This window comes from Polyodon spathula, chromosome 39, assembly GCF_017654505.1.
Source record: "Polyodon spathula isolate WHYD16114869_AA chromosome 39, ASM1765450v1, whole genome shotgun sequence".
NCBI lineage: Eukaryota > Metazoa > Chordata > Actinopteri > Acipenseriformes > Polyodontidae > Polyodon > Polyodon spathula.
The window spans coordinates 829777-852692 of record NC_054572.1 but is presented as its reverse complement, the minus strand read 5'-3'; the positions used below and the strand labels follow the sequence as shown (position 1 = coordinate 852692).

The 22916-nt window shown below is 42.8% G+C and overlaps 1 protein-coding gene across 10 annotated transcripts in view; it reads left to right on the top strand.

The window, feature by feature from the left end:
• LOC121304642 (pleckstrin homology domain-containing family A member 6-like) overlaps positions 1-22916 on the top strand; it is a 60343-nt gene that overhangs the window by 9999 nt on the left and 27428 nt on the right. For 6 of the 10 annotated variants that reach the window (XM_041235892.1, XM_041235895.1, XM_041235890.1 and 3 more), the window contains exon 2: positions 22751-22834. In XM_041235892.1, the coding sequence (XP_041091826.1) occupies positions 22751-22834 (84 nt within the window). Of the gene's footprint in view, positions 1-5985; positions 6143-13215; positions 13447-14403; positions 14493-21045; positions 21131-22750; positions 22835-22916 lie in introns of those variants that run through there. The other 4 variants (XM_041235900.1, XM_041235898.1, XM_041235899.1 and 1 more) reach the window with 3 other exon arrangements.

Below are 22916 nucleotides of genomic sequence, written 5' to 3'. Positions count from 1 at the left end.
ACACACAATGTGCCGTGAGGAGTCTTTTCAGCAACAGTGCTTGCTGGAATAATAAATTTGGCAAATAAAGACCCAAGCATAAAAACACAAGATAGTCATACAGAGCACATATAATACAATATTAACCAGGTAAGAAATGAAATATATACTGTATAGAACAGAGCTGTTTTATGCAGTTGATCATGTTCACTTCAGTGTCCCTATGGCCTGGAATGCGTCCATCAGATGAAGATCTTCAGATCAATGACAGAACATGTTATTCATTGAGACCAGGGAACACACGTTGAGATTTGGCGTGGTCTTTAGGTTGACAGGTTAGTGATAACCAGAAGCTTTTTATTTGCCTTGCACGTCATTAAAGGAATTCTTGGTAATCCATTGCCGCTACACAGAGACGCCCAGCTCTTGCCTGTAGAGTTTATGTCTCTCTGGATGGCGTTCTGGAGACGGATTACACTAAAAGGAGATGATTACAAGATTCAGGCACAAGCCTTCCCCTGGGACCTCATTCTTCACAGTGCTCTCCCTTTCCTTTGTCTGCATTGTCACTCTCTGCAACCTGCCACGTGGCACAGCCAGCAGCCTGCGTCCCTCTTTCCCTCTCGATCTGTCTTACTCTGGGATGAATGTCACGCCAGTCCAGCCCGTTGCTGATGCCCGTTGATATTAATTTCCAGTAGCATGTAACGCATGTTCAAGACCTCTGTCTAACCCTTAAACATTCGTGCTGCACATGTGGCTAATGTTCTCTTGCATTCACTGGGTATGCCACTATTGCATGCAAATGCTTCCATTAATAATTCACGGTAATGAAATGTAATTACCTGCAACAGGACAACAGTCTAAAGGTTGTGAGACTCTTCTTTTTTTGCTTTTATAAACCCGACAGAGACATTTTGGAGAGTGTAGTTTTGCCCTATGTTTTAAGAAAAGCTTGTTTCTGGGGAGCTTCTAGATTGTAAAGTGCTGTGTTGACCGCAATAACTTATATCAGTAGTACAGCTTAAATTGCACTGCATATAGGGTGATTGTGAAATGCAATGTTGGCACTGACAGCACAGACACCACCCTGTAATTTAAGAAAGTGGTTAGTGCATTATTAGAGCAGAAACTGGGGCTTTGTGTACATGGATGTGTGGGTGTAGACAGAAGTGTACACTGCTGAGTGCTAGTTTTGTTTCAGACCCCTGAACCTTCTGTAAGCCAACAATCCAGCATCATTTGCCACCTTGAGCCTTAACAATGAGCACCAAATGGTTAAATGAGTGAAAGACCATTACCATTGCCACCACGCGCCAATCAGATCATTCACAAGGGGATTGTGTTTGGCGCTGTTTTAGGAGACTGTACAAAAACACAGACTATAGAAATCTCCTATGATTTTTTTTTTAATGTATAAGTTCTGCAGTTCTACCATGTTGTTGTATTGTTCCTTTTCATGCATTGTCTGCTGTACTGTAAAAGGTAATCAGTGAATACATGCTGAAGTAGTGTGAGTGTAAAACGGCAGTGAGGAATGCAGTCCTGTAACGTCTCTGTGTTCACGTCGGTCATTCTGCAGAGTCTCTGGGACGGAGAGGAAGGCTGTCTCTAGTGTATTAGGTTTGTCAGAAGCGTGCAAATAAAAAGGGCATCCCACTGCCTCATTGCGACTGGGTTTTTATTTGGCAAGCCCGGCTCTTGCAACTGCATTCCCACCGTCCCATCGCTGCAGAGCCCAGTTTAATTTCCCTTAAGAGGGGTTAGGGAGTAAGCTGGCATTCTTAGTCATTCCCCAGAGCTCAATGGAGGCACTGGGTACCAGTGGTTTCCACGGGGCTGTGGTTATTATAGCGTGAGAATTGAGGGTCTTCAGATCACTGGGAAATTCTCAGCAGTGATATGAAGTTCTTTGGAACCTCTTGGGATTATTTTTTGTGCTTTTCATTTAATAACAAAAAAATAAAATTCTAATTAAAAAAAAAAAAATCTGTAGAATCCTGGGTTTGATTGCCAAGTCATCTGAAATGTAGAATGAGCTTGTTGATCGCTGAGCCATTCCTCTTGCAAGCACCATTGCTACAGGTTTTGGTCCAGAACCAAGAAACAACAAATAAGCATCCTTTGCAGTCTCCTGCATCTACAGTACCTTCCACCAGCTGTTGAACAGCTGTGCATTAGTCACAGTGCACTTACTGGAACTTTGTAAAGGAAACGGGTGTGGATCTTATCTACTTGTGTCGAACCTGCAGGGAAGCATGCCTGACGTGATTTATGACATGTGTCACTTTTTTGACTCTGCCCTTAGCCTGTGTGGTGACTCTTTGCCATTTTCAGCCCATAAACTGAATCCACAAAAGGACGGATGAACTGAAGATCCCAATGATCAGTCTCAGAGCCGTTAAATACAAATACAGACTATTGCAATGGGTTTGGGTTAAGGTTAGGGTTTGGTTAGGCAGTGTACAGTAGAGGTGAAACGTGCCATGCTGCCTGATTGTTAAATCTGATCATCTCTTCTGGCTCCTCTCGTCTGTGCCAGGGAAGTGTCAGCTGTGCATGCCTCATGGACTCTTTTCCAGTAACCACGCCCAGTCATTGCTGTAGCCCTGCTTCAGTATCTAGGTAACGACATGGAGCTCTGCCTTTGTCTGCAGCTGATCAGCAAGGGGGCTTGGTCTCTGAGCTGCTTGAATGTGTGCTCACATGAAACTTTACACCTAATTGACTTCTGATTCATTTCACCGTAGGTTTTCAAGGCTGAGCAAGGACTACATTTTACTAGCACTGTCAAAGAACCTTTCCGTGCCCGTTCCCACATCCTTTATTTTTTCACACTGTTGTGCTATTGTTATAGCGAACTATTGAACTGGGGCTTTAAATATATTAGATCTGCTAGAAGAGGGATAGAGCTTCAAGTACTCGTGATTAAGATGCAAAGTGACAGGGCCGAAGAGAGTGGAAACTGGTGCTCATTTATAAGGTGCTTATTAAATCTTTATTAAGGTATTACTGTGATACTAACCATGTCTGACGGTCCTGTCTGGCTGCTTGGTTCTGTCAGCAGCTGTCCTTGGAGTGCAGGTTGTTCTGGCAGGACACTACTGCAGATCTCAGTCTGATTTCATTCCTACTGCATCTGTCGTGTTTCTCAGTGAATCCTGTTATCTCCTAAACTCTCATCACTCGGAGTGTTTGGTTAGGGCTTTACCTTTGGACCTGCATTGATCTCCGGTTGCACCTGTTTCTGAGTTATTAAAAGCTCATTGAAAGGATTTCGCTGTGACCCTCCCTGCCTTTTGCAAACTATACATTGTGTAATCTGTTGACTCTCCTAGCAATGGGTTACTTGTTTAAAAAATGCAATTGCGTAATTAACCAGGCTGTATACAGTGAATGCTTTGTAATCTCCCAGGTGGAAAATACTCTCTGCCCATTACTCTTTGTGCGGAGACAGGAATTGTGCTCCGCTTTTTCGATCCAGAATTGGATAAAGTGATTGACAGAGGGTGAAAAATGCTGATTTCACTGTGCTTTTAAAATACTGTGTTTTGCCAAAAATCTGAAATGCTTTGGTGTGGCACGCATAAAATGCAGTACCAGTTGAATGTTGATCTACTGCAGCAAATATATTTTCCTTGTTTTGTTTGATCTTAAATTCCAGAATTTCAAAATCAGTGATTGCCTTTTTTCTCCTGACTCCTCCTTAAGTTAGACGGTTTCAAGATGATCAGGGTTTAGAAGTCTCTCATGGTGGCTGATGAACAAGCCAAACCCTGAGAAAACATAGTCAAACCCAGAGCTATCACAGAACAGCGTACATGTTCCTTATGCAATACCTGCTCTTTAAAACAGGGTTGATGCAGGAAGTTAAAATATGGGGCATGTTTCCCCTAAGTGTATTAGTATTGATCAGGGGCAGGGGCAGGGGCAGGGGCAAATGAACTTCTCTGTTCTATGCCCTCTATGCCCTGGAAAATACGTATGCTCTCTTGTGTCATCACTAATGCATGGTAATGCCAGTTTCAAATCATTCAAGTGCAACACAATCACAAATTAGATTATTACTTATTGCAGAGAAATACTATGCAGCAAGCTCCTGGAATGATCCCAAGACAGTGCAGTGATGTCACTAAGATGACCAGGAGCACACACAGCCTGCATGTCATACAGATAGACACCCTTGTTCATATCATGCTATGTCAACACAAACACAAATGACTTTTGTTTTGAGCTCCAGCAGCCAAGTCTGATTGCATAAAAGGGGAAATGGACTGGATATCTCCTGGAACAAATCTGCTGCTACAAAAACGAGATGAAAACTCGTTTTATTTTGAGAATGCTTTCGTCAACCTGAATATGTCAGAAATGTGACAAAATGATGGGACAATGAGAAGCAGCAGCAATCTGAGATACCTTGAGGTCTCTGTTAGATTCTGTCATGCTGAGGCCCAGGTTAAAGAAACGTAAAGGGCATTTAGGAACGAGTTAGACTGTTTAAGTAACGCTAAACAAGTTTCTCAAGTGGGAAACGGTAATTACACATAATTTCTACCAGCCTTCAGCCTTCGCAACCTTGGCAGTCAACTCCAAACAGCCCCATTGTCCTGTCACTCAGTGAGGAGTCATTACGCTGCCGTCATCCTGCGCTGGAGAGATTTGTTGAAAGCCAAGATTTACTATTATAACCATTCAGGTTCAGGGAGGTCCCCTGACCACTGGCTGACAGGGAAGTGTTTACTAACAGCCTTGCAGTGAGCATTCTCCTTTTCAACACCGCTGACCTCTATTCAGGTCTACGAAAGATTACTCCACTCAAAAATGCAGACCTCTGTGGCACAGTTGAAAAATGTAACTCCAGTCAAAACAGCTGACCAGTAAAGCAATGTAATTTGGTAACTCTAAGCTCTTAATTATTGTATGACATAGTGGGTCGTGATAATAAATCTGGTTGGTTTTGTTCAATGAAATATTACATTCATGTATTCTTGGAACAAGGAAAGTAGTGTTGCATGTTAACATATTATTGTGCAAATCTGCACTTGGCGATTTTACAGCTGAAATGTATTATGTGGCCAAATATGCATAGAATTCCAGGGAAAAGTAAACTATGAAATCTGATTGCTGCCCTCTCTGCTTGTCCAAATTGAATACAACAGACAGACTGAAATGGAATTGACTGCTACAGTGTGGCCTAGCGGTTAGATCTAAGGGACTGGGAGGTAGTTTAGTTCAGAATAAGGTAATAGAAATTTGCATTTTTGGCATTGTCCTCCCAGCCCAACAAAATGAGGCAAAAACAAGCATTTAAAAAGGAAATCTGTTTTGGATTGCTGCTGTCCAGTGTTCAATGGTGTTTCGTAGAGAAGCGTTCATTGTAATTTTGCTAACATTTTTTACCTGGGTATTACACACTAAGAATGTCTCATTCAGATCCAGGGCAAGAGGCAGCAAGTATCAACTTCAAACAACGAGACAGACTGAAATAAGGAGGGATCAAGCCCTTTCCAAAGATTGCCCTGGTTCCATGTAAACGTTGTGGTGTAATTGCAAAACCGTCTGCAGTGTAATCTCTTCAAGCTGGAAATCAATCTAAAGATCAAAAGGGTCTGTTATTCATGCCACTGAAATAGACCTGTGTAGCAATAGCTCCTAATCATACCAGATTTAGTTCTGGGTTTTGGGCGAGACACTGCTGAAACCGAGTAACACATGTTGTGTGCTGATTTCTAGGGTGTTTGGATATAGGTAGATTTATAGGATTGAATGGGTAGACATCTCGTATCACTGTCAGTAGAGTATAGAGCAGGGGTTTCAAACTCTGACCCTGGAGAGCTACTGGGGATTCTGTTTTCAGTTCCAATCAATCTCTGTTACTTAATGAAATGATGTCAGGGGAGAGAGAGAGAGAGAGAGAGAGAGAGAGAGAGAGAGAGAGAGAGTTTGAAGACAACCTGTGGTTTCAGGTTTCTTATCTGTCTTTTCTGCCCTGCAGCACTCTCTCTCTCTCTCTCTCTCTCTATCTCTCTCGTCACACTGTATTCTAGGAGATCACAAACAGGAGCCTGCATGGACTGCAAGGAATGAAAGAGAGCGAGAGAAACCTCGGACTACACGCTTTGTGTTCCTGTCGGGACGACTAAAAAGAAAAGACAAAAAAAAGGTTTCCAATTCCCTTTTGTTTTCTTCAGGCTTTCTCCATTTAAAACAGTGGGGAACGTGTCACTTCTATAAGCAGGCTGTAATGTAGCAGGTTAGAAACTGTGTGTGTGTGTGTGTGTGTGTGTGTGTGTGTGTGTGTGTGTGTGTGTGTGTGTATAGAGGTAGGGCCTCACAGGTACAATATGTGTGTGTTTTTAATAGAAAAAATACCTATGGAGTAACCTGTTTTGGGATTTTTTTTTTTTTTTTTTTAAAAGAGTTGAGAACACCGTCAAAAAAAATAATAATTACAGTTCACAAATTTAAATCAGTAAGGTATTTTATGGTTTGATTTTGTTATTGTTTGCATCTGTTGTGGTTAGAAAAATATGTTTGCTAGGGTAACAATATATTTGGGCAAAGCAAAAAAAAAAAACAGGCTTCTATTTCCGTGTGCATTTCACAAGCAAGTTTTTACACAGCAGTGTGCGCCTGACTGCAATCTGGAATGAGCAGTGTATTAATATTGCAGTGATGATTGATTTAGGATATTTGATGCTGTCAATCTAAATCACAGTGCATTTGGTTATTTTAAAATGAAGGCAGTCTCAAGAGTCAAAGTGTCTTTGTCTGTATCTGACAGTTTTCCATTACCTCTACCTTAAATTATTTTTCGTTTTACAAAAGGATAAATGCCACTTGGCTCCCTCTTAAGCTAGCTTGCCAATTGTCACTCGGACAGGGCGCCGCTCCCGAGCCCATCATTATCAGCTGATGTGAAAAGTCCAGATTGCGTGTGAATTCCACGCGGAGCTGATCCAATCAATATGTAGTGTTCTAAATCAATACGCTGTTTTCTGAAGCGGCCGGCTGTATTTCTCATCCATTTACCATCGAGTTGATGCAGCTTAAAAATCAACGCTGAGCAGTTTAAAATCAATGCATGTAGCCTAAAACCAGAGGGCTTCATCATAACATCAATTTATATCACTTTGGAATCAGCATGAGCTCTCAAAAGCTGTCATAATCAGGACTGAAAAATAATATTTAGTGTTCAAGATCCATGTATTGTATTATGTGCATGCTGGCAGGTAGAATTAGCATACATTCACGCTAATAAATGGCCTTGTGGTTATAGCTAAGGACTGGGAGCGAGTGTAAAAGGATTTGAATTCCACCTCAGTGCTTCGCCCTACAGCTGTTACATTTGGCCGCAGAAGCACCTCTATCAGACACAAACAGTGGAAAAGACATGTTGGATCTGATTTGGACATTCCTACAGGGCCGGACATGGTATCTAAATTTAGCTAGACGTTGTTTGATATAAAGCAATCCTTTGGGCTCCAGTTTTCCTCTCTGCATCAGGAATGATTGTCAGTTTCCAATTCCGCAAGCTAACCCTTTAGTACCATTGTATATGGCTGATACCAACATTAATTGGAACCCGGGCAGAGCACAGCTGCAGGAGGTCTAGCAAAACCTTTATCCTGCCCTTTCTCTGTACTACAGCGGGGGAGTGTAGACACAGCAGGATTGGATGGAGGGTTACTGGCACTGTGATCTTGCAGGGGAGTGCTAGGAACGGACAGTGATGCGCCGCTAGAAATGGACAGAAGTTTTTTTTTTTTTTTAAGTGCCACTCTCTTCCTTGTTCCTCCTCCCGCAACGGTTCCTACTCCACCTAATAATTACGCTAACGTGGCGTTTTTCAGTTTCAACTGTTGGACAGGTTAGAGAGGGAAATATTTCCTCCAGAACAGTTGTGAGCATGAAGAACAGCAGGGGTGCTTTTTGAAAAGCTGCACCAGTCTCCTTGCCACCTCAGTGGGTCTGCGTCTCTAAGCAGACTCTTCATAGCAACTTCGTGGAGCTGTGCTTGCAGCGCTCTGTGAGGTAGGGATGTCAGAAGTTCTGTTCTGTGAGGTTTGGCAGAGCCATGGCTGAATACCTAGAAGATGATACTCAGACAATAGATGCCTTTCTTTCTCTATTCCAGGGCAGAGATTCCCTTCACTCTCTCCCCACTGGGCTAAAGGGGGGCTGCAGGTGGCACGGAGCTCAGAGCCAAACCAGAGGATGTGAGAGCCCTGGGCATACTATAGGAACCCAATCAGAACCTGAAGTCCGTTTTGGAAAAACAGTTTCGAGAATCTCTGTTCTAAAGCATTTGATTGCTGGAGAAGCCGATTATCAGACCCAATCCACAGCCGCTATCCAATGCAATATTCCAGGATAAAGCAGTTCCATTCAGGCCTGTTGCTGTTCTCTTCACACCAGCTGTTTTTTTTTTTTTCTTTTTGAGAATAGAAAAAAGACAGCGTTTTAATGATGTGCTGTTTCCATTGCAAAGATGAAGGAGAGGGAAGGCTTGCAGGTAAAATGAGGGAGGGGGAGGAGATCCAAGTTTCATTAGAGAGGTAACAGTAGTTGCCCTGCAGAGCACATGGTAATGGAACCCAGTTCTCTTCCTCAACTCTTCATTCTCTGCCCTCCAGCACTGTCACTGTAAATTAATAACACATACTGGATCGGGTTTCCTATTGTCCATTTATTAATGACTAGTTGCACTTTGGTTGGGTTGAAGACGAATATTAATAAATCATCTTTATTTAAAAAAGGAGGAAGATAAATGCTGTGCATATTTTGTTGACAATTCAAAGCTGTATTCCCTGACAGTATTACAAACCCCCTCCCCAGTGAAAAATGTGGTTGATGTTGAATTTGTTCCAGTTGCTGTTTGTCCTTGAGAAGGCACATCTTGCTCTGACAAAATAAGATTTATCGGACTGTTTGCTAATGAAGTTTTTGATTGGCTGAGACGGAAGGGGTGACTACTAGTTCTCGTAAGCTGGTGACCTGAAACCAGTAAATAAAAATCAGTGTAAAAAGCCCGTTTTCGGCAGCCTGGTCTGGTCTGGTCACTTGAGTTGAGTGTGTGTATGTAGGGTTGTGTGGGTGATACAAGATTAGTGTGAAGTTTTCCAGCTGCTGGATCCGTCTGTATCTCCCTCTCCAGATGGACAGTTTCTCTTCCAGAACAAACATGTTTATCTGGGAGTGGGAGTGGGAGAGCAGAGTTCCTTGGGTGGCAGTCCCTAGGTACAACAAACTTGAGAGAGTGTGGCTGCACGGTGTGATGTTTGCAATGTCCATCGTTCCTGCTGTGTGATAGGGCGGCAGGCTGATACTCGGATTACTAACACATGGTTCAACCAGAGCCGTTCTGACCTTGCGGTTTCATAACGAAAGTGGTGATGCAGATAAGTTTAATCCCAGTTTTGGGCAAATCCACCCAGCCCAGAGTACCCAATTGTTTGAAAATAGTCAAACAACTGTCCAGGAATTGGTACAAAAAACAAAAAAACAAAAACAAAAAATGGCCTGGGAGAAGGAAGCTAATGTTAAAAAAATACTGATCTTCCAGCTTCAAATCTAATGCTGGAAATTTTATAAGATTAAGAATCAGTTCTTTGAGTCAGTTAAAAATCCTTATATTAGCCTTTAATCAGTCAATCAATCAATCAGTGATTAGCAGCGTTGATCAGCGTCATGTGACACTAAAGACGCAGAGACATTGGCTTTTTCATCAAAAAAGTTGACAATTTTATCACATTTCTTTTAGTTACACTGTTAAGGAAACTATTACCCCCCCACCCCCCACCCCCAGTGTTCGCCATATAACTTCAGTGCAGGATCAGGTCAAGGATCCCACACTTAACACCAAATATCAGAGACCACCTATTGAAACCCCATGTTGAAACCTTGCCCTTATAACTGTGTCTAAAATGAATGGACAAAGTATATCTAGAGAGAAGAATTGCAATGCAAAGCATTGGGGCCATCAGACAAAGAATAGCTTTAGAGATTGAATTGAACATACTGTGTACAAACTGTGATAAAGTTAGTCTTTGCTTTTACTTCATTTCTCTGACTCAGATTCAGTAAGTGGACCCAGTGGAATGTTACAGACAGACATACCCTAACACAAGTTCCAGTTTTTCTGTTGCTGTTGTGTTGCTGGGGGATCCCTGCCAAGATTTTCCTAGTCCTTGAGTCTGGCAATGGCGTGTTTGTAAACATACCAGCTGTGTGTGGAGCCGAGGCAGATAAACCAGCTGGGAACTGGACCTGAAAGAAAGCTTTCTATTGTGAGACGTGGACTGATGTGCTGTCTGTCTGCCCTTCGTATCATCTACTGTAAAACGTGGTGCATAAGACTCACCCCCTCTGTTTTGTAATGTACCACTGCATCTTTTCATTTCATGCATGCTAAAATATTAAGAAATAGACAATACTGATGTTTAACAAGCAACTTAGTACTGGCCTGAAGTATCACAGTGTTGCCAGAGGACAGTTTCATAGTTACACTCTGATGTACCAGTGGTGCTTAGAGAGATGACATGTTCTAGAGCTCTATTGAGGCCACAGGGGTGCTTTCTGATTCACCCAGTGAAACTGAACAGTAAGATGACTATATTACGTGGTTCTTTTAAGATCATGAGATATACTGTACACCGCTACTGCTTATTTCAACTTAGTAATGCGTATACACCAACGTTTTTTCCGGAATGGTCTTCTGGAATTCTCCAGTTGCCCAGGGTAGTAATGTTGGATCAGGTGCTTGTGTCTTTGCCCTTTACTCATGTTCTGAACTGCTCATGGTCCAGGCTGGTAGAGGAACACCCTGTCCTCTCCCTCCCTTTCTTGTTTGGGTCCCGCTCTGCCCCTGCAGCTGCAGCCTGCTTGGCATGGCATACAATGTCCTTGCAGGGGAGACCAGTGGACTTCACCACTCCAGCTAGCCGAAAGCAAAGAGGATTGAGCTCCGCTGGATAGAGGGATCAAGCCATTGGCTGGCAATGCTTGGCAGCATCTCAGATAAACAATTACTAAACATAGCCCTAATAACCACCAACTGGCACCAAACATGAAAAAGCTAGGAATAAAATCGACATGAAATTGTTTGAATCTCTGTTGTTTTTGTGTGGGGTGCTGCTGAAGCATTATGGTTTTTTCATTCATCTGTCTGCACTGATGAATGCATTTTGTGTGGGAATGGTTTTCAAAAGCACTCTCAGATGCCTTACCTCAGAAAGAGGGACTATTATAAAAGAAATTGCGATGTGAACAACACAGACAAGGAAAACAATGTTTCTGTTCTAGTGTTTTACAACAAATGTCTTTCTAAATAGAATTTTGATTGTTGCTGGGTTTTTTTTTTTTTTTTTTTTTGTGGTACAATAAATTTACATTTACAATGTAACAAATACAATTTTAAAGCATACTGTGGCAAACATTTTGACTGCCCAGACAGCAACCTCAATTCTTAAAGCACTGAAACAGAAATATAATAACCCTGTGATAACCAATTAAATGGCTTCAGTCTATTATAATAAGCGTGAATATATACAGCAATGGGCAGGTGCAAGACTACTGATCTGCTGTTTCACCTGCCGTTATCTTCCCTATACTGCAGTTTTGAACGCCGTTGACCTTTATAGTCCTGTGGCAGGTAAGCAGTGTTGAAAGACTTAACTACTGGCAAGCCCATTACAGCCCGATTCAGGTGGCTTGAATTCAGTGTGTTCTCCAGAGCTCTAAGCTGCATCTATAGTGCACAAACATCAGCACACTGGTGAGAGGAATGTGTTCCCACAACCTTCTCAGTGCCACCTCAGCAAACCTGCACTTGTTAATAATAAAACCCCTCTGCTGTTTATTGCAAATGTAAATATAAAAGTGCAATTTAGCTGGCCCTTGCCATGTTGATGTATCTGCATGTGGAGTGTCAAGGCTTGTTGGGCAATAGAGCAGGGAGTAATCGACTAGGGGAATGAGAGGCAATGCGATGCAATGTTGTGGTTGAAGCTGAAGGACTAGGAGGCAGTGTGAGTAAATGTTAGCGATCAGGGGGCTTGGAGGTACTGTGACTTAGCGGTTAGAGCTGAGGGACCGGTGGCAGCAACGTGGCCCAGTGAAGCCCACTTGTTCGTTTTTGCATTTTATTCCCTAAGCAGCCAAAATAATAATTACAAAGTAGACAGCAAATAGTGACTAGGGAGAAAAGCACGACTTCAAAAATTCCAACAACGGTGTAATTTTAAAGATTGCATCATAAATCTAATGCAGCAGCTCACAGAAGCAACCAACCGTCAATTTAGTCTTGGGCAGAGACTTGGTCGGACTGGGTGTTTGAACAGGCTTCGAACCCCTCTGTAATCACCGAGACACACACTGTGCTTTGTGAACACTTTACACGTTCTTCCAGTCTGGGCTTCTCTGGCAGTGCATCACGCAAACTGCCGTTGACCTTCAAAGCTTCCACATTGTGCGGAGGTGTCGGGGGAACCAGGTCTCATTGTCCTAGGAGGGAGACTTTTATTTGCCTTTGTTGTTTATTTGGTGTTTGTTTAGTTGTCGCATTAGTACTAGTTGTTGTAGTATTAATTGTGGGTGTATGTTTATTATTACTGGCAATACTTTTTCATTCATTATTATTAAACTGTATCTTTTTTTATCCGTGTCATGCTTTCTTCACCTTGCACCTTACAGTCATCTGCACTCTACACCAGTCCCTTAAAACACTGTGAATAATGTTAATCTGTACAAAACCTGTGTGAAAAAGGTAGGTGCAGGAGGATTTGCAGATTGATGGGAGTGAACAACTTTTCTACTAACATTTTAAATAGTGCTGTAACAAATTTTTAATGTAGGTGTGCTCTTTATTTTCTTTTAAGATAATTTCTGCATTACTGATCTTTGCCTTTTTTTTTTTTAATACAGCCACTTTTCTAAATTCTGTTATTTGAACAAATAGAAACTTTTTCGTTTTTGCCCCAGAATCCACCTCAAGCAGTGGTTTTTCAAATATTTAACAAGCAAGTCATAAAAATGCAGAAAGTTTAATTTACCCACCTCTTCTTCAATCCACCTTCGAATAACACAACACTGCCTTGTCTTAGCTGAGAGCCAGCACATCTGTTCAGGTGCAGCGCTGAAGGGGTTACTGACAGACCTGTCTCTCGATATCAGTTAATCATTGAAGGGAATGTGTGTTGAGAAGCAGTGTTTGTGTGTAGAACAGGCAGTCTGGAAACATGACTGCTGCCTTTAGCTCCAGTCCAGCTGCTCGGGAATCCAGTCCATATGTGTGAAAGTTCAGCTGTTCAAGAAGAAAAGAAATTGCGGTAACGAAGGGGTTGTTTCAGTGTTTTTGTTTAAATTCCTCACATACTGGACTGGTCCTGCATTTTTCTTGAGGTGCAGAGAGCCAGAGGGAGGGAGGTAGAGAGAGGAAGGAGAGAGCGAGAGAGAGCCTGCTGAAAGGTTTGTCCTGTGTTTTTTTTTTAAGCATGTTACTCAATGTGTTGCATGTGCATGTCTGTGATATATATGCAATGGTGACTCTAGGTTATCATCATACAGGAGTGGAAGGAGGGAAACTCTTTTGCTGTGCTTTGGAAGGTATTGTTTTTTAGGCATTCTGACTGGACTCAGAGGAAAACTCTGATTGTAACCTGAGCGTGCAGCAGTTTGCTGTGCAGTCCTGAGTTCAGCGCATCACACAGCAAGGCAGAAACACAAAAGCCATGAAAAGAAAAGACAGGAGAAGTAAACTATAGTGTTATTGCAAAAAAAAAAACGGAACCTAGCAACTGCTTAAACATTTGCAAAATGCACAGAGACAGGACATCAGCAACAGTAACCAGACTCACTGAGAGCAGGCTGTGATTTATAGAAGCTAAAGGGAAGGAGGGGGTGTTTGTGGTGGCAGTTCCCTGGATTAAAGAGAATCTTTTGAAATTAGCCTGTGTCAAGTTATTTTTCATTAGATTTTGCTGTTTGAAAACAGCCACACTCTACCAGTGAGACTGTTCTAGCTGAAGCAGCTTGCTCATTGTCTGCAATCACTGTTTGGGTTATTGTGTTTAATTGGGTATTGCAGACTGCTGTGTGGCAGTAGAAAAAATTATATATATATAGTATATGAAGTAGTTCTCCACTAGGCAAAAGGTTTGCACTGATTGACAAGGTCAGTGCTAAAATACAGAAACCTGCCAAAAAAACACAAATGAAGGTTTTAGTGTAGCAGTTTGGTTGTGTTACTCATTCATTAGATTTTTTGAAGGGATTAAAACATTAAAACATCAGTAAATCCAGTTCACTACAGACATGTGCTTCAAAGTGCATCTTTTGCTGCTCCGTTGGTCTTGTTTGGTTGGTTGTGGGGGGTGCTGGCGGGTGGGTGCAGCTTCCCTGTTGACAGCCCCTCCCTCCCCGCAGGACTCCTGAGAGATGCTTTTAAACAAATAAGAGGAGCGAGGCAGAACGCAGAGAGACCCGGAACTTGAACTGTACAACCACTGTGTCTGGTGAGTGACAGACAAGAGTACTGTGTCTGCCATAGACTGCAGCCTTGCTGCAATAAACTGCAGTATTATGCCTTATTTTGGACTTTATTGGGCAGTACAAAAGTGTAAATACAGGTAATAGGGTACTTGTCAGTCTACTGACAATGGACTGCAAAATATAAAAAAATTAAAGGTGATTTTATTAAGATTTTTCTTTATATATTTTAAAGAAATAATAATACTACACAGCTTCTTTTATGAAAATGACTTCTTTCAGTGTTCTGCGTAATTACAGTCAGTGTGATTTACACCGCAGGTGTTTGAACTCAGATCCTCAGCCAGACAGCGTGGTACCTGGCTGCATACAAGGGTGTGCAATGTGTGCTGTAGGGTGGGGCTGCGGATGTGTGTGGCTGTGGAATATTCCTGGCTAGTATAGAAAAGCACGGGCAAAACTTACAATGCAGACCTCGCTGGTTTAAGCCCATTTTTTGCGAAATGCAATTTATTTTTATTTTTTTTAAAATCTTTTAATGTAAGACATGCATTTTGTTATAACTCTTCTGGCTGTGGGGATCAATGCATGTATTGAGTATGGAATACCTCTACAGTTAATGAGTGCAGCTGGAAAGAATACAAACAGGAGCAATATATAACAGTGTGTGTAACTGTATCCACAGCGTCCGGTGTTTCCTGGGGGAGAGGAGCAGCAGAGTTGATAAAAGTTACAAGCGTTGTTTATGATAACAAGACACTGTTACCTTTTTATCTTTTTTTTTTTTCAATCCTGTTTAGTTTTGTTTCTGGCATTGAGCCTAAAAACATAAATCAGCACCTGGTCTGCTCTTTTCTTGTGACTTATTTGTTAGGAATGTATCGCTCTCATAAACGGGCACATCGAATGAGCTTTGCAGCGGGGTCTGGGAGCTGGTAAAGCTGCTTCTGTCCAGTTTGCACATTTCACACGAGAAATAAGATTAAAGAGTGCTTCAGTACACATGATGGTGCACACATGGTGTTGTCTTGGAGAATCTGTCCAAGTCACTGAATTCCTTTGGCAGGGAGTCAGTCAGGACTTGTAGAGGCTGATGATACAGGAGCTTTGGTATTCGCTTGTAGCAACTGGAAGGAGGAACAAGTTGTCTAGAATAGGAGAACCTTAGGTTACAGCCAGGTACAGAACTGGCAACTGTTTTAGTAGGCAAACCACAATAAAATGTTATCATTACTGATTCCACGTTCACATTATCTAAGGTCGTCAAAGGTGAACCCAGCTGATTTAAGTACGTGTACATTTGCTCTGCATTCCTAAAGGATCCATGGCCTTGGTTAATGTTTGGGGAAAGGGCTTCCGTGCTTGAGATTCCAAAACGTGACAAGGTTTCTGTTTTTCAGCAAACCCCACCTGCTCTGGCACTGTTGCTTATCTACCCTGTCTACTTTCTGGGTGGATTAGCCTCTAGTGTCCATGACAGGTTGTTCTCAATACCTGTTAGCTCAGGTTTCTGCATTTTTTCAATTTTTAAATGCATTGTGATTAACAATAGATTAGTATTCGTAGATGCATTTCTATATGTAATATGTATAGTTAAAGTATTGTTATTATTGTTGTTGTTTAAACAGTGTTATACCTGTTATAGAAATCCAATTATAACACTGAGGCACTGCCTTGGTATGAAGAATAGTGATGGTGTATTTGTCACCTTCCTTCATTGAAATGAATAATACTAATAATAGGACCTTAGTCAATTTGAACTGTATGTGAGCTTCAGTCTAGACGTTTGCACCCACTACTTTAAAAGAGCTGGTCTGTATAGCTGGTCATGTAGAGCATACTGTACAGTGCACACACTAGAGAGCGTCCCAGCGCCTTCACGTCGCCTACCTGTTTTGCAGTCTGTCATTAACCTTTAGTGGCGTGTGTTTGGAATGTCAGCGCACTTTTGGAATGCTCCTAATGAAAGATATCGGAACGGTTTCAGGAATGCTGAGGGATTGCATGTTTGAGGTGATTTTTAAGGGGGCCAGGGGCGGATTTGAAACCTTTACTTAACTTGGACGTCCCATTACGTTCTGTTTTGAAAAAGAGACGTAGCTAAGATTACATTGCTGCTGCGTGACATCGTACACACCCACAGTTGATATCCTGTAGTCCATTACATGTACATATATACACAGCTCTCAGCCTAGCCAAGCTATTATAATCTCCCAACAATACCTGAACCATCTCAATGATTTAGTTTTCAATATACTCTCCTTAGGTAATATCAAGGTACCAAGAAGGGGCCTTTTTAAACCAGCAAAGTTCTTGATCAAGGAGTGAAGTATCCTTTATAAAAGTTGACCATGGTAAAAGCATAGAAAAGGCATGGTAAAGAATAGTGAGGCATATTCGTAAGCATGGCAAACCAGGGTAAACTATAGCAACTGCACAGTATACGAGATTCATAAACCTTGAGCAGTGCTTTACTCTGATACTAGTCTTTAGGTGCTGCTACATCTCAACGCACTGGTAAGACAGTCTGGTAATTTACCCGTAATGGCACGTAAGCACCATTACAGGGGTGATTTCATTTGTGTGAAAACAAAGGGTGGTATATAGGTGTGGCCTTCAGTAATCCCTGTCATAAAGATCTGCTATTGTTTCAGATCAGTAAATAGACCCCATGAACTTTAAGATTACTGTCCCAGTAGAGAATTACACCCAGCTTATCTCCCTTGACTGACGCAGTCTGCCGCTACATGAAAGGAACAGGTTTTATCTCAGATCCAATCTTAACTGGCAGTCTGGCCTCCTTTCACCTTTTTTGAAGTGAATTTCTGCACCGCTGTGGGAGTTTGCACTGCTGAAGTCGTCATGCCATCCACACAGCATCAGGATGACCTCCAGCGGCTCATTGAGAAGTCTTGGTCTTGGCCTGGGATTTAGAGAGCATGTTTGAGGGAGTCAAGATGCAGGTACTCTGGGAAGGCTTTGCATTAAACAAACAACAGTGTTGTCTGTCTAGGAGATCCTGACAGCTTTACAACACACGTAGTGTCTGGAGGGGAGCACTTGGGTTAGAGGTGGAGCCACATGGAAAGAACAGTGCAGTAATATTTTCTCACTAATAGATGCATGTTGATATGTTATGTTTTCTCTATCTTTAATTGTACAGTATGTCTTCCTGTGAGCTCTTTGATTGGCCAAACAGAATGCAAGAACACAGGCTTACACCACGAGAGGCCGGGTTAATGCTTGGTGCTGAGACCACCGTCCCCTGACGACCTAGCAGTGACACTGATAGAATAGCACAGCGCTGTCGTTCACGGCCCACCTGGCGTGAGGTCCCAGCTGAGCGTGGCAGTCTCCAGGTTGTTGTGAAGCACCAGGGTTCGATGTGTTTAGGTGGATGTCTCTGGGCTGGCTGGTGTAGGTTACAGCGAGCTCCCCACTGCAAGCTTTCAGTTCAAGGTGACTGTAGGACAGCGAAGCCTCTCCTTCTGGAGGGAAGCCAGCTGAAGAGAAGCAGAAAGAAGAGGGAGCTTTTAGAGCAGATACATTGAAGAAAAAACCTCTGGGGTCTCATTGGCAACAAACTTGCTTCGTTACACTCTTGACTTGAACACTTTTTCATCCTTCTTGGCTTGAGAATCTGTTTTCTTTTATAAACCACGTTTTAAAATTATTATTATTAATGAAAAAAATGTCCCCCATAAAACCTGACCTAGGGATTAATTCAAAAAAGGATAAAAAAAAAAAAAAGCTTGCTACCTAGTATGAAGGTACCAACTCCTCCCTGACAAGCTCAGAGATGGTATATCTGGTGCTGTTCTTCGCCAGCACCGCTGATTTCTCAGAGAGGGTGGCGAGAGAGAGCAGCACTCCTCAATAGGCACTTACATAACCTAGTGAGCTGACAGAAGGGAATGGGGGAAAGAGCGTGCATCTTGGAGCTCCCCGGGGCCCGAGGATGCTATTTCTGCTTATGTTTTTTATATTGTATTCATCCTGCACAAGAGGTTCAGACCAGTGTAGTGTATAAATAAATGATGAGCCTTACTTTATCGGAATGCCGCAGTGTCACTGTGCGTTGAGAACGCACTGGGATTCAGCGTGAGAACCCATTGCAACGTGATGGTGCTGTAACTGGATAATAATTCAGATGATTCAGAGCAAAGCACAGTAGAATCGCTGGTCAGTCAATTAATTAGTGTGCAAGCAGTTTACAAATAGAATCCATTTGGACCCCTAGCAGTCATTTCTAAAACCATTTCTAAACAGGTAGTGCATACACAAATATTAAGACAATGTTGCTGTTATCCTGTTAACATACAGATGCACGTCTCTCTGTCTCTGTCTGTCTCTCTATGTCCCTCCTGAGTCAATGCAATCCAGCACTGAGCTGCAGGAATCCTAATTTACCGCAGAGGTGCTTGGGCAGGACAGGGAGATATATAGCTTGTTATATAACAGCTGAGGCCCGTGGATTCATTCCTGGGGAAGCTTGGGAAATAAACATGTTGTTTCCTTACCAGAGGCACACCTGCCTGAGACTAAAATACAGTCCACCCCTCCCTGTCAACGGCTTTCAAGAAACAAAGAGAAACACACAACCCAAAACCTGCGTGTACAGCTGGGGCATAAAGAGCACAGTGTGGGAGACGGAGAGGAGACTGCCTTGTCACGATGAGAGCCTTACAAGTAGCAATTATGTGGACCATATAGAAAATCGGGTTGGAAGTATATTCCATCTAGTGCAATGTAGCATAGCTTCAAAACACTGTGTAGAGGATTGGAATGTATCATTGAGTTGTCAAATGCAGAGAATTCAGTACTGGGGATCCGAGAGACAGCCATTTCAGTACAGTAATACAGCTTAGTAATGGACATCTTTTTGAGACTGATATGTTGAACAAAAAACTAAATGTGGTCAGTTTATTTTTTTTCTGTTGTATGGCCCCCGACTGACTTGAAAGAAGTCATATGATCCTGCTAGAATAACAAGGATCTCTTCGTTTCCGAGATGTAATTGAGTTTGAGATTCCTGCCCACAGAGGATGGGAAACATTGGGGCTGGAATGCTTTGTTGAGAAGTTTTTCATTTGGCTAAAAATACGTCCAGTTAGGAAATAAGAAAAGCCCCAACATGTGGTAGGAAGGCTGAGGTAAAGAGGCACAGAAGGGAGGCGGTCTCTTAAAAAACAACAGGCTAAGGATGAACTACTGGGGAAGGTGAAGAGGAGCTATCTGTGCAGCGTCGTGAGGCAATGGAGGGTCTGTGATAAATAGCATTCAAAATCGCCAAACAAGTTCTGCAGGGCCAGGCACTGAGAGCGTGTGAGGGAGAGGAGTCCTCTATCATTCTCTGATTCTGTTCAGATCACTTCTTACCAGGATCACTCAGTAAAGTCCTGTTTCAACCACAGGGTGATTCTTAAAGACACCTAAAACCCTAAATTTCTGAAGTGGCAGTGAGGGGTGTGCAGCTGTCATTTCTGTGATTTCACTACAGAAACACCTTTTCAGAAGCCGACCCTGTAGCCAATTCACATAGACTGAGAGCACGCATAATATGATATGAAACTACAGGTACGTAGTTAGTATAAGAAGTGCTGAGATATATTTACTAGCCCCCAGTAAGACTTTGTGCACACTGTCCCTATTTTACTTGCTGGAGGTCAGGGTGATGTAAGGATGATATGTTCTCCGTTCTAAACTCCCTCACATCTGCTCTGTGAGCCTGGCAGATTTCCAGTGGTTTGTATGGTAGGGAGATTGGAAGGGTGCAGCTTTGAGGCAAAGACAGGCTTGTGGTTTTGTATGCGTTGGTCGAAATGAAAACACGATTTGGTATCAGTGACAGATTAATAAAATACAGAAATGACAAGAAAATTGTGCCTAGGAGTGACCTGCACTCGTCAAGCATATATTATTTAGGAGAGCCACATCATTTTTAAGCAGTGTGTGCTGGCGACCCCCCTTTTTGATCCATATCCCTCCCCTGAAATTACTGACAACATCCAGCACTGAGAGACAGGGCTTAATTCTAGTGCTCCAGCCCCTGCACGTGTTACAAGTAGCTGTCCCCTTATAGCCTGCGGGGGAGAGAGATGGAGGGAGGATGGAAGCACAGCACCTGACTGATTTGTGTCGTCCACCTTTACCCCCATCCCCCGTCCCCTTTTAAGGTAGGCCGAGCTGCAAATCCTCACACAGCGCAGTCTGCCTGCCTGCTTGCCTGCCTGCCTGCCTGCCTGCTTGTCTGTAGCTTATTGTAGCTCTACTCCAGTCAGGGGGCTCAATCTGCAGGCCTGCAATGTGTGTCTCCCTTCTTCACTTGGCCCTACGGTGGGGGGGGGGGAACCAGGAAAGACAGAGAAATCGAGAGACCCAGTAACCAATTCAGCTGAGCCCCGCAGTTCTAGAGAGAGAGCGAGCGAGCAAGCGAGAGAGAGAGAGACAGGAGAGACGAGAGAAAGGGAGACTGGCTGGAGCACACAAACTCAAAGGAGATAAAGAAAGACAAGCAGTAACAATTCAGATAAACAAGTCCCATCCTCAGTGCCATCTAAACCTCCTCTCCTTCAATCTGTTTGTCTGTTTTTATTTTTTATTTTTTTGGTTTGTGTAATTAAAAGAAGAAGATGCTGAAGTTTCGCGCAGACCGGAGAGTGAGGTAGGTAGTTGGGTTTGTAGGTAGGTCAGTCACTGCCTCTGCTGGGTTTTGAACAGCAATAGGGAGACGTTTATCATTAAGAGCTGGTTAGCAGCTGTGGTGTGAACTGAATAAAGGAGCTGCAGGTCAGTGATTACTGCAATGCAGTGCTGGTAGGAGCTAGCAGCTTGTGTGTTTGGTGGAGGTGTGTGTACAGTATGTGCGTGCTTGGAGAGACCACGCTAATGGAATTGTTAATCTGTCCCGAGAGTATGAATTTGTTTGTGTCTGTAGCAAAGAAGAAGGGCTGCCATGTGGTGCAGTTATGTTATACAGTAGGTTGTGGATATATGTGTGTTTGTAAGCAAGCTGCAGGCACATGCTGTGTGTGTGTAGGGCAGCAAGCATGCTGGCACAATTTTCATTTGGAAAGGAGTTAGACGTCACATTTTTGTCAGTGTGTAATCGCACAGTGGTTTTCTGCATGCGTGCTTGTGTGTGTGTGTGTGTTTGTGAGAGTGAGCAGACGAGCGCGTGTTCCTGAAAATGTGTCTGTTTGCGAGTGCGTGATTGACACATCGACACCTTTTTCTTTTTATAGTATGCATGTTAATAAGTGGATCAATAAATAACACCAGGGCGGAAACCCTTACTAGATTAATACATTTAGAGCAGCAGTATTTTTAAATATCATCGAAACACCATCTGACAGTAATGGAAGTCTCTTTAGTGTCCTGTGTACATGTACAATTGTAGATGGGACCTTTTTGGTTTTGAATAATGGTTACATCATTTCACTTCTCTGCTGTACAGTTCAATTGACCCCACAGATTACTGCTCATAGCACTGGGTGTGGTGAATTTTTGGAGGTGGGTGTTGGGGACTTGGCTGCCTCGGGGCGTCCAGGGTACTGTATGCAGCAGGTATTTTGAAAACCCCACCCTCTCACCTGCCTCCCACTCGTAAATCTGTCCTGTTATGCAAATGTTTATTACCTTCTCGTGCGAGCGAGCATTGCATCTTAAAGCCATCGCTCGGGGCCAGTGGTAAAACTGAGCTCCACTGTAAATGAGTACGGGCGCAGAGGGTCCACATTCACCCTGTTATATTTACAGCAAGGCACAGCTTTCCATCTGTTGTGGGTGTATAAAGAGACAAACAACTAGACTCGCCAGCGATATCTAGCATGCGCTGTTGTGTACATGGGCTGTATCACGTGTCATGACGGATGTGATGCAAATGGTTTCGCTAAAATGTATTCTGTAATATTTGAAATCTGCATCTCCCTCTTGCAAGGCACTTTCAGTCAGAATGGGTAAGACAGCAGATCTGGCAGACTTTGGCTGAGGGCTGATAGTAAACGCGTCACTGGCCAGCACTGTAGAAGCATGGGGGATTCTGTGAGGCAGGCTGTATGTTACACGTGCACATGTTTTGGTGGTGTTGTGTTGGCTCTTAACATGAGTAATTCAATTTTCTTTTATGAATTCCCCCTCTCTTGTGTAAGTCACGAGTGCAGATATTGACTTACTGCAAAACAAGCAGTGTGAATCTCTGTCAATGGCCGGTTTGGAGCAGCCTGAGGGAGCAGGTGGTGAATTATAATATAATGTACTGATTGCTTGTTGTATTTCCATGCAGCCACAATGACCGGAGCAGCACGTTTAGACACCCAGTGAACCACCTCAACGCAGAGGAGACACATAAACTGCAGCAGCAACTACTGTGAGTTCACAAGACAAATTAAAAACAACAGCAGCAACTAAAATCACACATCACACTTTATATAGTGACCTTCACGCTATAG